The 11,428-nt window shown below is 47.1% G+C and overlaps 1 protein-coding gene across 1 annotated transcript; it reads right to left on the reverse strand.

Annotated features, from left to right (window-relative positions):
• Nucleotides 1–1,867: 1,867 nt before the first annotated feature.
• LOC8040550 lies at nucleotides 1,868–6,287 on the reverse strand. The gene is made up of 3 exons (XM_002414310.5): nucleotides 4,879–6,287; nucleotides 4,249–4,473; nucleotides 1,868–2,024 (listed from the first exon to the last, which is right to left on the reverse strand). Exons 1-3 carry the CDS (start codon nucleotides 6,285–6,287, stop codon nucleotides 1,868–1,870), a joined length of 1,791 nt encoding a protein of 596 aa, XP_002414355.4.
• Between the last annotated feature and the right edge of the window lie 5,141 nt (nucleotides 6,288–11,428).

An 11,428-nucleotide genomic window follows, 5' to 3' on the forward strand; every position in this document is an offset into this window, starting at 1 on the left:
ACGGTTTGCTAAAAGTGCCTGTTGTAACGCCGCGCCCGGTAAAATGTTTCGTGGACTGTCTATAAAGTTACTTCTCAGGGCGAGAATGGCAGGGACGTCTATCAGTTGCCCTGCCTCCAGCGCGGGCGTCCTATCTTCGATAACGCGGTTCGCCGTCTCACAGGCGTAACCGCGGTAGCGACTTCGAGCCGGGGTACCAGTGATTCATTCGGAAGTTTTTTTGGCGTGAAAGCTGTCCCTGAAATTCGACTAACTGTCGACTGTGATGCTACACTTCTTTGTTTTACCGACTCGGTTTTAAATTCCACCAAGTGTGCCATTAGCGCGTGGAAAATTCCGAATAAGGAAGTGCGGGGACAAAAAGCAATTCGTACACTTTATGAAAGGGGAAAAAGAACATAAAAAAAAACGTTGCATATGTTTTATTTAATTGGGCATTGTGTAGCACAAGGTGCTTAGGGCTTTTCTCAATGCGCGACTCTGTTGAGGAACTTGAATCAAGGAAGAGGGAAGGACTTGGAGATAATTCGTTGATGTCCTCCGCACAGAAGCGCGAAGCACGTTTTAACCGCACCTCATCTCCTGTTTCATGCAATATGTTACTGACATCCTGGGCGTGCCTTACCTTCAGCATTCTCGCTGAGCGATCCGTCCTTCGGCGTCACGCGGAGCGCAAGTTCGTCTGCTTCTTTTGCAGCGGTATTGTGGTGACGTCAGAACAATGCCGAGCTCTGATTGGTTCTGATTGAAGGACAGTGGGTAGACCTCAAGGCAGCTTGTTCTAAGGTCTACCCACTGTCCTTTAATGAGAGCCAATCAGGAATAGGCGTCGTTCTGACGTCACCGCAATTCCTGCACAAGAAGCAGGCGACTCGCTGTCCGCATTGTCGGCTCGTGCCGCCATCTCATCTGATAATTGGAGCGATACGATGTTGCTTTGGTGCACACTCTGCGTTTCTTGAGTCTTTTCTTGTATTTTCTTGCTGTCCTCGAGGTTCAAAAGGCGAGAAAGCGTGCGTAGTAAACTGTTTTATTAAATACAATATTCGGTACATGGATATCTGAATATTAAAAAAGCAGCGACTGTACCTTTACGCTACATATTTATAAGGTATATCTATTTTGTTAAAACTGCCCTAGCGGCCACCGGTGTAGAGGTTACCTGGCACTCTAAACTTGTATGGTGCTTCCAAAAAAAGAGCACCAACAATGCAGGAACAACGTCGTTCTCCAACACGCTCGTGTGGGCATATAAATAAGACGCGGAGCTTGTTAGATATTGCTCGGCATTTAAGCCGAAGCGTTTCAGCCCACTCCGCCACGCCTTTAAAACGGGTAAATGGAACGCCGATAGGCAATTAAACTTAGTTTTATCCACCGATAGTCTACACATTGCGGTCGAAATATATACGTGATTGCTTAACTATATAGCACTATATAGCGCACGCATTCAAAAGGATTATGCCATCTACCAAGTAGAAGAGCCGCGTGTATACTTGTCGGAAGTGCAGGAGGTGTGACTGCGAGCAGCCTTCTGCGTGCTTGACAAAACTGGAGCGCCGCGGCGCGAGCCTCGTGCTCAATAGTCAAATTGCGTGCGTTTGCTTTCGGTGTTCTCTGCGCTCATTCAATCGAAGAACAGCAAAAAAAGAAAAGTCCAATCGATTGCCCTACATGTCTCTCTGCGTAAGACTCCGTCATCATTACAAAAACAAACTCCAATTTTTCTTTCTACTGAGGCTTTCGTTACTTGGACCTATAGCGTGCTCTAACGTCATACGCGGGAAGAGCGTTTCGGCCAATCTGATATATGCATCAGGGGAGTGGGAGACGGCTTTGTGCGCGCGGTGGAAGCGGTCGGCTCCGTTCAGAACAGGGTGTTGCCGCAGGTGCAGCCGGTGGGAACGCGGAAGTCTCCGCTGGAGAGTCTCCGCGTGCCGGTGTCGTACACGCCGAGCTTCCGGACTCCGTACGACTGCGTGCACGTTCTCGGGGGCTTGCCGCTGCACTGGCTGCCCTGGGAACTGCGAAGTGGGAGTCGAGAACCAAGGGAATCACGTCGCTGATAGACTCGGTGTGTACTACAATGCTCTTACAGGGCGGAAGTAAGGGGTAAAACTTTTTCAATGTGTTATATCGGACAGCGATTGCTGCGAACAAGATAACGACGGAATACTGTATTGCTTGGCATGACGGGCGGGGCAGGGACTATAGACTCGTCAAACTCAAAGTTGGAGCCGTAAGTTTGCGGCGCGGGCCGATTGGATTTCGGCGACAAAAACACTGCGTCATTGTCACGAGAGTTCAAGGGGCGCACGCCGTGAACTTCGGCCCCAAATTTGTGTTTGACAAGTCTAGAGACCTCAGCAGGGAATTAATCTTCTCAGATAAGTTTAGGATATCTGCTTGAAAATGGACTTCGCCTATTGCGTGCTTTATTTATTTATTTGGAAATACTACCAGCTCCACTGAAGGGGCTATTGTAGAAGTGGTTTCAAAAATATAAAAAAACAATAAAAAACAGCGATACTTCAAAACAAGAACTATTTAAAGTGTAACTCAATAGCCTCTACGCATACACAAAGTTAGACTGATAAATTAGTTGGTCACAATGCCATTCGTTCAATTATTCTTTTCTTGAATTGCCCGACGAAAAAAAAAGACCATCTAAAATAGTCGTCTTTAAATCTGCAGTGTTTTAAAGCTCTGCAATGATTTAACCGTGACGACCAGGATAGTAGTGAATCAGAGCTATCTATGTGAATGGAAAAGTTAATTCTACTATAAAGAGTTCAATTTATCAATCACAGCTTCTGACCCTAATGTCGAAAGCTGAGATCTTTTTACTAATTCGGTGAATGATTACCTCGTATTATAAATGTTATTTTTATTACCGATTATGATGGTTGCCTTATTATCCCGAGATATATTACATAAACCACGCCGGAAAGATACCCGTAGTTCACATCTGTTTTCTACAAAATTTTGTTTAGAAAACGTCAAAAGAGAGCCCTTTCCTAAAAAATCGTCTTGAATGGGCTCGGACGATTCGGGCCTGGACGATTCGTGCAATCCGGTGGCGAATGCGAGTTCGCACAGCGGTAGCCTTGTATGTCATGTCTGTTCCTTTGTTCCTTTGTTTAGTGGTGCGCTGTTTCCTTCCATGTCTTTTGTTATTGCGTAACAACTTTGCAGGCGAGAGAATAAAAGAAGTGTTAATTTCGTTTGTTGTTTAAAATTAAGATAATTGTTTTCAGACATTTTTGGGTAACCCCCCTTTTCCGCCCTATTCTCCACTGTTTTTCACTCGAGGACCACAGTATCCGCGGTAACAAAGCACAGTTTACCACGAATATAGCATTCAACGTTTTCCTAATTTAAAAATGATTTAACCTCGAATTCAGATTTTAAAGCTGGTCTCGAGTTAGAGACATCAGACTAAATATTTTTTTTCTTTTTACAGCACCATATAATGTAACAGCAGCAGGGTATACTGGTGCAGAATATATACATTATTCGCGACTCCAGCAAAACGAACGGCACCTAACGGGAAAACACTGAACTGGCCGAAACAGGTCTCTTGGCGATTTCCGGCTTCCGTGTTTCTGTGTTGTCGGTGGTTTGCGCCACAGAACAGTTCTACCGGTGACTGTGTCGTAACCGTAGGATCGCCTTGGGACCCAGTTTGCTCTTCACGCGACCTATGTAACCGCCTGAGCTAGACATTCTGCGTTTCTCAACGTTCATCAGCACCGTGGAAGGACAGTGGGCAGTTCTTTCCTCGTTTCCTAGAAGAAAGTCAAGCCTCTGGAAGTTCGCTTACCCCAACACATCGCCGCAGGTTCGAAACGTGGCGGATAAAACACAAGGGAACCAGATATGAGTCCAATGCTTACTTGCTGGTGCCCCAGCGTTGTGCGTTCAGCGGGCACATGGCACGGCACGACCTGGATTCGACCGCCATATTGGCCCGATATAGTGGCGTCCCGTATAGTGGAGTCGCGAATTCAACGATAGACGTCTGCTTTGCCTAATCGTTATATAATAAGGTGTACCCAAAGCGGCTCCTTGCGTGCATGAAAAAGATATAGGATCAAAACTTTGTACAAATTGGTTTTCAAAAAAAAAAGAATACAATAGCGCAGGAGAAAGCAGCAGAACTGTGTCACTTTGCACTCCAAAATGACTGAGCTCCGTTGCAATCGAACGTTACGTGATTCTAAATAATATTGAGATTTTTTAAAGTACCTGCAGATGTCCACGATGATCTCTTGTTCGAGGCCGGCTGTGTTAATGATCACCCTCCACTCGCCGAGAACGTCTCGGGCTTTCAAAGGCTTCAGCGCTTTCGTGAAGCTTGGACAGATGCCATTAATTTTTCCAACCTTAGGGTAAGTTCTCTCGATCGTCGTAAGGGCTAGCAAGCCCTTTACAAACTCAGTGTCCTCCTTCAGAGCATGGGCAATGTCGTCCCTGAAAGGAAGCAATACGAATAATAAACAACCTTAACAACAGTTCGTCAATTTTGAAAAATTAGATTCAGTACGTGTCCAGATTGCTCGCAAACTTTGCCTTTTGTGCATTTTATAATTGAATCGTAGAAGACACAGTTACATGTCTAAACACATCACTTGCAAAACAGGTTTTAATAAGGGTTGATTAAACGGAAACTTAACATCAAACAATTCTTGATTGGTTCATAGTTAACGTTACATAAAAAATAAGAGCAAGGCGCATGTGCTCAAACATACAAATTGAAGCGGATCCTGAGTATTTGCTCGTGTACCAGCGAAGGGCGATAAATCTTGATGGTTTGCCTCTATTTGTTTTCTAAGCTTCATTTACAAACATTTAGGAGCGAGGATAATGTATGCTTACTTTGGATAAGATGGATCAGCTGTGCAGAACTGGAGTACAGTACTGTTTTCCGAACACGATGTCACTCCAGGGTCGCTCTTGGAGTCGTAGATGGGGGTCGCCTTCACAATAATCTTGTACGGGTTCTTATTCTTGTCCAGACTTATCCTAGAATCTACCAGTATCGTCGACTCTGGGTTTCCCCCCACAGCCAAAGCTCTGAAGATTTTCAATACCTTGGCTTCTCTGTCGAGCAGCTGGCTAGTCTTAGAAGCGCGTTTCGTTCTACTTGCTTTTTCCCCTTTCTTGGATAACTTCGAGTTCACAACCGATGCCGCAGCTCTGTAAGGGTAGTCTTGTCTTGCATTGTGGCTGCTCGGACTCTGGAAGCGGGAATCTTCATACGACCCCGGACGTCCATCGTAAGACTGCGGTCGGTCACGGCCACGGTAGTCCTGGTAAGGTTCGGGAGAGTATCTCGAAGGCTGGCCCGATGGGCTGAAGGTTTGAGCCTGGGGCTGGTTGAAGGTATCCCGACCGCCGCCAGAGTTGTACGACTTGTCGCTACCCTCCCGTGTCAGGTTGTCAGGGATCGGCGGATCGGCCACCATCTTGTTCAGAAAGCTGACGTCGCTGCTTACCAGGGTGTCAAGAGAGCTTGGCACTTCCTGAAAGGTACTGAATCTTCCGTTGGCCAGGTCCGAATGAAATCTGTCGTTGGGAATGTCGAAGTGGAACTCCATGGCTGGTTTGCTGTTAGGCTCGTTTGTCCTCGTCGATGAGGTTTGGTGGGGCTCTGGACGTTCTTGTGATCTGCTAAAGAACGGAGACGACTGCTGTGGTCGATTGTAGTTAGAAGCCGCTGGAAACTGAGCCTGGAGCCTAGATTTAAGGTTGGAAGGAGGTGGGAGTCTAGGCGGGTAAGACGGGTAGTTTCCGTTTGGATCTCCCGCACGTGGGGCAGTGTACTGCTGCTCTCTGGAATCAAATATTGCTTTCCTGGGGAGGGGCTCACGTTCTGAAGTTTGGGGCTCGGCTCGTTGACGGTCAAAATTATCGTAGTCTTCGTCGTCATCAGACCTCGCCAGATCGCCACGACTTTCTTCCATCGGCCGTTCGTTGTTCTGCTGGGGTTCCTTGTAGGTGTATCTTCTTGTTTCCTTGCCAGGTTTTTCGTCGTCCAATTCGCCGTCCCTCCTCTTTTCGTCAGGTTCGTCGTCCTGTCCTTGAAGATTGGGGAGTTTGATTGGAATCGGACGGAATTCATAGTCCACTCCCGGCACAGGAATGGACTGGAGGGAATACAGGTCTCGGACGAAGGCAGGAGAGTCCGACTGGATTTCATCGTTGAGATCTTTGTTGGCAGTATCGTGATAGTGGACGCTAGGAAGCACGCCATCGGTATCCAAGGCTGATGAGAGCGCGCACATGAGTAGCAACGTCACTGGTAACAAGAGCAACATTCCCCATGCAATCATATCTTTAAAGGAGAGATCAGCCAAGAATTAATACCTACGGCAGCTACAAAGTAGCTGGAGCTTTAAAGCGACCGAACACTGCTCCCAAGTTACGGAGACGACTTCAACCTAGCGTTTTCCCGCGTCTCTTGTTCTCCAGTCATTATACGAAAGCACTTCAAGGTAAAGCACCAATCCGAGACCGACTTTTTGTCCCAGAAAAACAAAAACTCTCTGCTCGTATTGGCTGCTGCTAAAGTACCCTTTATTATCTTTTGTCTCCTCTCATCACTCGAGTTGTCACGCCTCGGTCTTCGGCGCGCGATGGCACCGATTCTCAGTGACTGAAGAACTGTCACCTCCATCGTCGCGACTCGGTCACAGTCTGCCGTTGTCTCCAGTTGGCTACACGCCTGACCGGTGCCCGGGTTTTCGGGGGTAACAAAGCGTGACGTGGTACCGCTAAGGAACGCCGCTCTGTCGCACGCCTAGGGAGTCTGACGAACTCATTCCCAAGCCGCGAGGATTTTTTTCCTCCACTCGCAACGGTGGTCTTCCTGGATCCTCGAATCTTCTGCGCACAGAAACTAAGCTCTGGCACAAATCAGTAATTCGAGGCACGATAAAAATAGTTAACGGGGTAGTTGTCACTGAGGAAGAAATATACAGGTTTTTAGTAGCGCCATGACCCAAGAAACGCATTCAATTATGCTCTGTTCACCCTTAAGCTGAGACTGCGGCCAAAGCTACAAGCGCGAGCTTAGCTGCGCTACCTGCGCTCCTGGTTTTGAGACGTATACATTTCTAGCGTGAGTTCTCGTTGTCCGGAAGAATGCTTTAAAGCAGCGACCTTGAGCTCTTGCTCATCTACAGCTGAGAGACAAGTCGCCCATCGAGGCAGACTAAGTTCAGGCTGTATAAATAACATACCCACAATCCAACCTTTTTTAGTGCTTCTGACATCAACTGCAGACTCAGCTTAAAGGGACCATAGGATGATTTTTCAACTTCTTCCTCCTTGGCTCTAATCCTCAACTCAAAAGCGAAATGAGAAATCACGTGGTAATGAAGTGCTCGGGCACCGGTACAATGACTCCAAGCTCCCACCGTCCTTCTCAAGCACACCATGGAACTTGTCCTTCGCAAGCAGTGATAAGTGCCACGAACGTGAATTCATTTGCCACGAACGTGAATTCAAATATTCGTCGACGGATTCATTTTTGATGAGCGTACGTCTGTGTGACGCAGTGCTCGTACCAACGCGGCTCCCTCGCTCGGATAAACGAACTTCAGTTTCCGGTAGAAAGGCATACTTTACTTCACGGCCACGTGATTGCACATGTTTGTGGCCGAGTCTGGTCGAGTCGAGGAGGAAAGCAGGCGTGGTTTTTCTTCTTGTGTGCAAAAACTGGAGGCAATTAAACGAAACCGGATTCTTGCTTCGGGTTTTACAGACACTGAAAATGAATTGAGGTCTTCATTTAGAAAAAGCTGGAAAAATCCTTTCATGGTCCCTTTATTTGTGAGCTGCCCCAACTAACTATCATTTCGGTATCGCCGGCCTTTACCGTTTCCGGTATGCTATTTAGTATCGCGAAAACAAGGATAGTTATTGTGAAATCGGCAAGTGAAAATGACGCCCAAACCAAGATTAAAATATACTCGCGCTTTTCAATGCCGTGAAGGCAAAGAAAGGCAGGCCTGCAGGTCGAGCGGGCAGCCTAAAAATGGATTAGGACGAGCATTTGTTCCGTGCTGCTGCGCGGGTGCTGGAGCTGCAGCTTCCATGGCATTCATTTGACACAATGAAACTGCTTAAAATCAGTTGGGAACAAAGACTCCAGTCTAAAGACTGAACCCCTGCCCAACGTTACTAGAGCAAGCGCAGTTTCACAGCTCCCTATTCTCGCCGTAACGTTGTTCTCATTATAAAGCAATTAAATGCAAAGGTGCAAGCGAGCTGGAGTCATTGTATTTAGTATTTACATACACACGTCAGATACATTACCCAATTTGTAATTAAATACAAATGCAAAATACACAAAGTATTTGAAATACGTATTTCAAATACTTGTATTTGAAATACTGCCCATCCCTGACATCACCATAACCTTGCACCTGCCCTCCCCTGACATCACTTTTTCATTGTTGCCAGTAGAGGCTTTCCCTTTGGAAAACACAACGAGGACCCAACATTGTAAATTCAATACCTTCAGGATAAAAAAACAAAATATTTTGACTAAATATTTTGGTTACTATTTCAGCGATGTTTGTTAGTTTGTTTAGCAACTAGCGGTACGTTCTAGCTGTGGGGGCAACAAACCGAATTTCCTTGTTTGTTTTTGATCAGAGAAATCGAAGATGACGATTCGAAGAGTACGACCAAAGCCTTGATCAGAGCGAAGCGCTCGTGCCCAGATCGTGCTAGGCGAGGTTCAATTCCTTTGTTATGCTGCGCTAATAAACACCGGACTGTGGGGGCAACAAGCTCAAGAAAGCGCCCCCTGTTTTTCGGTCTCCTGCCCAATAGCTCACGCAATGAACACAATGTACGGCATGAAATAGGACAATACATTTGCGCCTTATCCTGCGCACAGTGAATTGTATTCTAGAAACTTTTGTAACGTTAACCGTATTGTACTGAGACAACAATCTGTGCATAAGAACAATTTTAATAAACATTTTTTAATCATTTTTGTGTAGCACTTTATGCAGATTGAGGTGTAGTGCTACACCCTGAAAGATTGGTTCGCAGCGGCGGTGCACGACTGAGAAATTTGAGGTGATATAAACACAGATAAAATGCGCGAAGAGGAGAGCATTCGGTACAGTCACGCTGTATAATTACTCTGAATTTAACGTGAACTTGAAGCGAAGGTTATAAGCGCGAGCTTCTTCCTTTTGAATCTACCGTGGGGACAAACACTCGTGCAGCGGAAGCATCAGCCAAAGTTACCCGCTCGTGCTCGTTGAATGAGTCGCACGTAAATAATGGCTAAGTTTATCGTTTTCCTCAGGATCAATTCGCACACAGGTGAAAAAAAAAAAAAAAACAGCATTAAATAGCGGTAACAAATTCGAAACTATTCAAAGCATAAGCCGATTTAAAGTCAATCTACTTATAAAGCATAACACGTACACAATATCGGGCGATTATCAGATTAAAATCGCAAACACTTCGAAGGCAGCCGTCTCATGCGAAGCTCTTCCAGATGAAGTTCCGAATGGAGTCGCACCTGCCCCAATAATCGGTCATCAGGCCCATCGGCGGTCGACCGATGTCCACGACGAGCCTGCTCTTCTTGCTGTACCGGGGCCAGGGAAGTCCGCGCACCGGCGGAAGACGCCTGCGGGCGGGCACCACACAGACGACATGCATGTCCACATATATGGTGCTTCGATAGGGGGTTGTAGTAGATCGTTTTTTTTCCTCTGCTACGGTATCCACGAAGAAAACGCCGCAGCTGCGCATGCGCGCCGCCAGCCTTGTCTGCATAGTTCAAGGTCTTGTGGCGGATTGCGGAGCGCTATCCGGGTGCTTAGCGGGCTGCGGAAACGGTCCACTACAATTCCCTAATGTCCCTCTATTTATACGATTGCTGAAGCGCGTCTCCGACTGGAGTGTTTAGATTGATTGCATTCTTTGTAGTACCCGGCGTCGAAATCATACGCTCCCACTGAGAACACAAATAAATTGCCGGAAACAAAATATCGCCGTAGCGCAGTAGCACAGGCAACCACAACAGAACGTGCCGGAAGACGCTCTTTCACGCGCTCAAGAACAAAACTAAAATAAGCGTTCTTAACCAAATGGTTGAATGTCATCACCCTAAGCAAAGCGTGCATAAAGGTACCCTTGGTCCACAAACTCTTCTTTCCCACCAACGGTTTTATCGCGCAATTTTACGGGCATCAGTGTGTTTAGCGCTTTGTCCCGCCTGCATCAAAAGTAGTCGCAAAGTGGCAACAAATGACGTCACAGAAGCCAGAGTGTCATGCTGTCGGATGTCACGATCCTAGCGGTTGATCTTGGAAATGCTGGCGAAAAGCACGAGCGAACGCGAGTGTCGCTGTCGTCGCAGCGTCCCAACTTCTGGCTGCTGACGCTTCCGCAGCAGAACCGTGAGCAGAACAGGCGTCTGCTGCTTCCACCACCGCTGTTGGGACGCCGCCAGGATCGCGACTGGCGACACCATGACACTTGTATGACGTCATCAGGCGGAAATCGAGGGACAACTTTTTCGGACGCGGTAAACACACCAGTCCGAGACGCGTTCCAGGCATAAACAGCGCAGCCCTTGCAGGACTGAGATGCGGGAGCACAGTTTTGCCAAATGCTTTTATTTTTATTTTTGCGTGAGTGCTGGTATAGGGAAAGCTAACCGCTACCTCGCGCCCATGTATTCCTTCGATACTCCGTTCACCCTAAAACTGAGACTAGAAGCACCGCCTTCCGCGTGAGCGTTCTGCCCTTGCTATAACACGTGCGAACGCGCAGGCACGCGCAACCAAAGCACGGAAGCCAGCAACCTTGCGTTGAAGACGAAGCTTTTAATTTCTGCTTAAGGATGAACAGAGTATAGTACTGTACAGTCTTTCCTATCGGTGGCAATTAAATCTGATCCTCGATATATAGAGAGTATTCACTAGACGCCATATTTGTGGGTGCTGTTCAGAGCGCATGCTCAGAACAAGCTCACACCAATAGGCTGCTAAGACCGGCAATCTTGATGGTGCGGAATGCACGGTGCAAAAGAACTGTGGAAGCTCGCCATCAGCACGCGCTCAGCAGTCGCGCACACAGCTATGGCCGCCAGTGAATACTCCTTATAGGTGACCCAAGTCATCAGGCTCGATCTAAAATGGACCGTAAAAATCGACGCCTGCACGTAGCAATCTAAACTTTTCGTCAAAGGTGTATTTTACAGGTCGGTTTTTTTCTTGTAAAATTACAAAGCGTAGCTCTCTTTCTGTAAAAAATAAGGCCAAGAAACTTGCCAGGGTCTAGGGAGGGCAGCAACGCAGACGACAGGGGTCCAATAGCGGGGTGTGTTTGGCGTTCGTATTGATAGATGGCGCCGCGCCGCTATTCGCCGAGATCCGATCACGTGATC

This window comes from Ixodes scapularis, unplaced genomic scaffold (genome assembly GCF_016920785.2).
Source record: "Ixodes scapularis isolate PalLabHiFi unplaced genomic scaffold, ASM1692078v2 PGA_scaffold3__209_contigs__length_174095766, whole genome shotgun sequence".
In the NCBI taxonomy this organism is placed as follows: Eukaryota; Metazoa; Arthropoda; class Arachnida; order Ixodida; family Ixodidae; genus Ixodes; species Ixodes scapularis.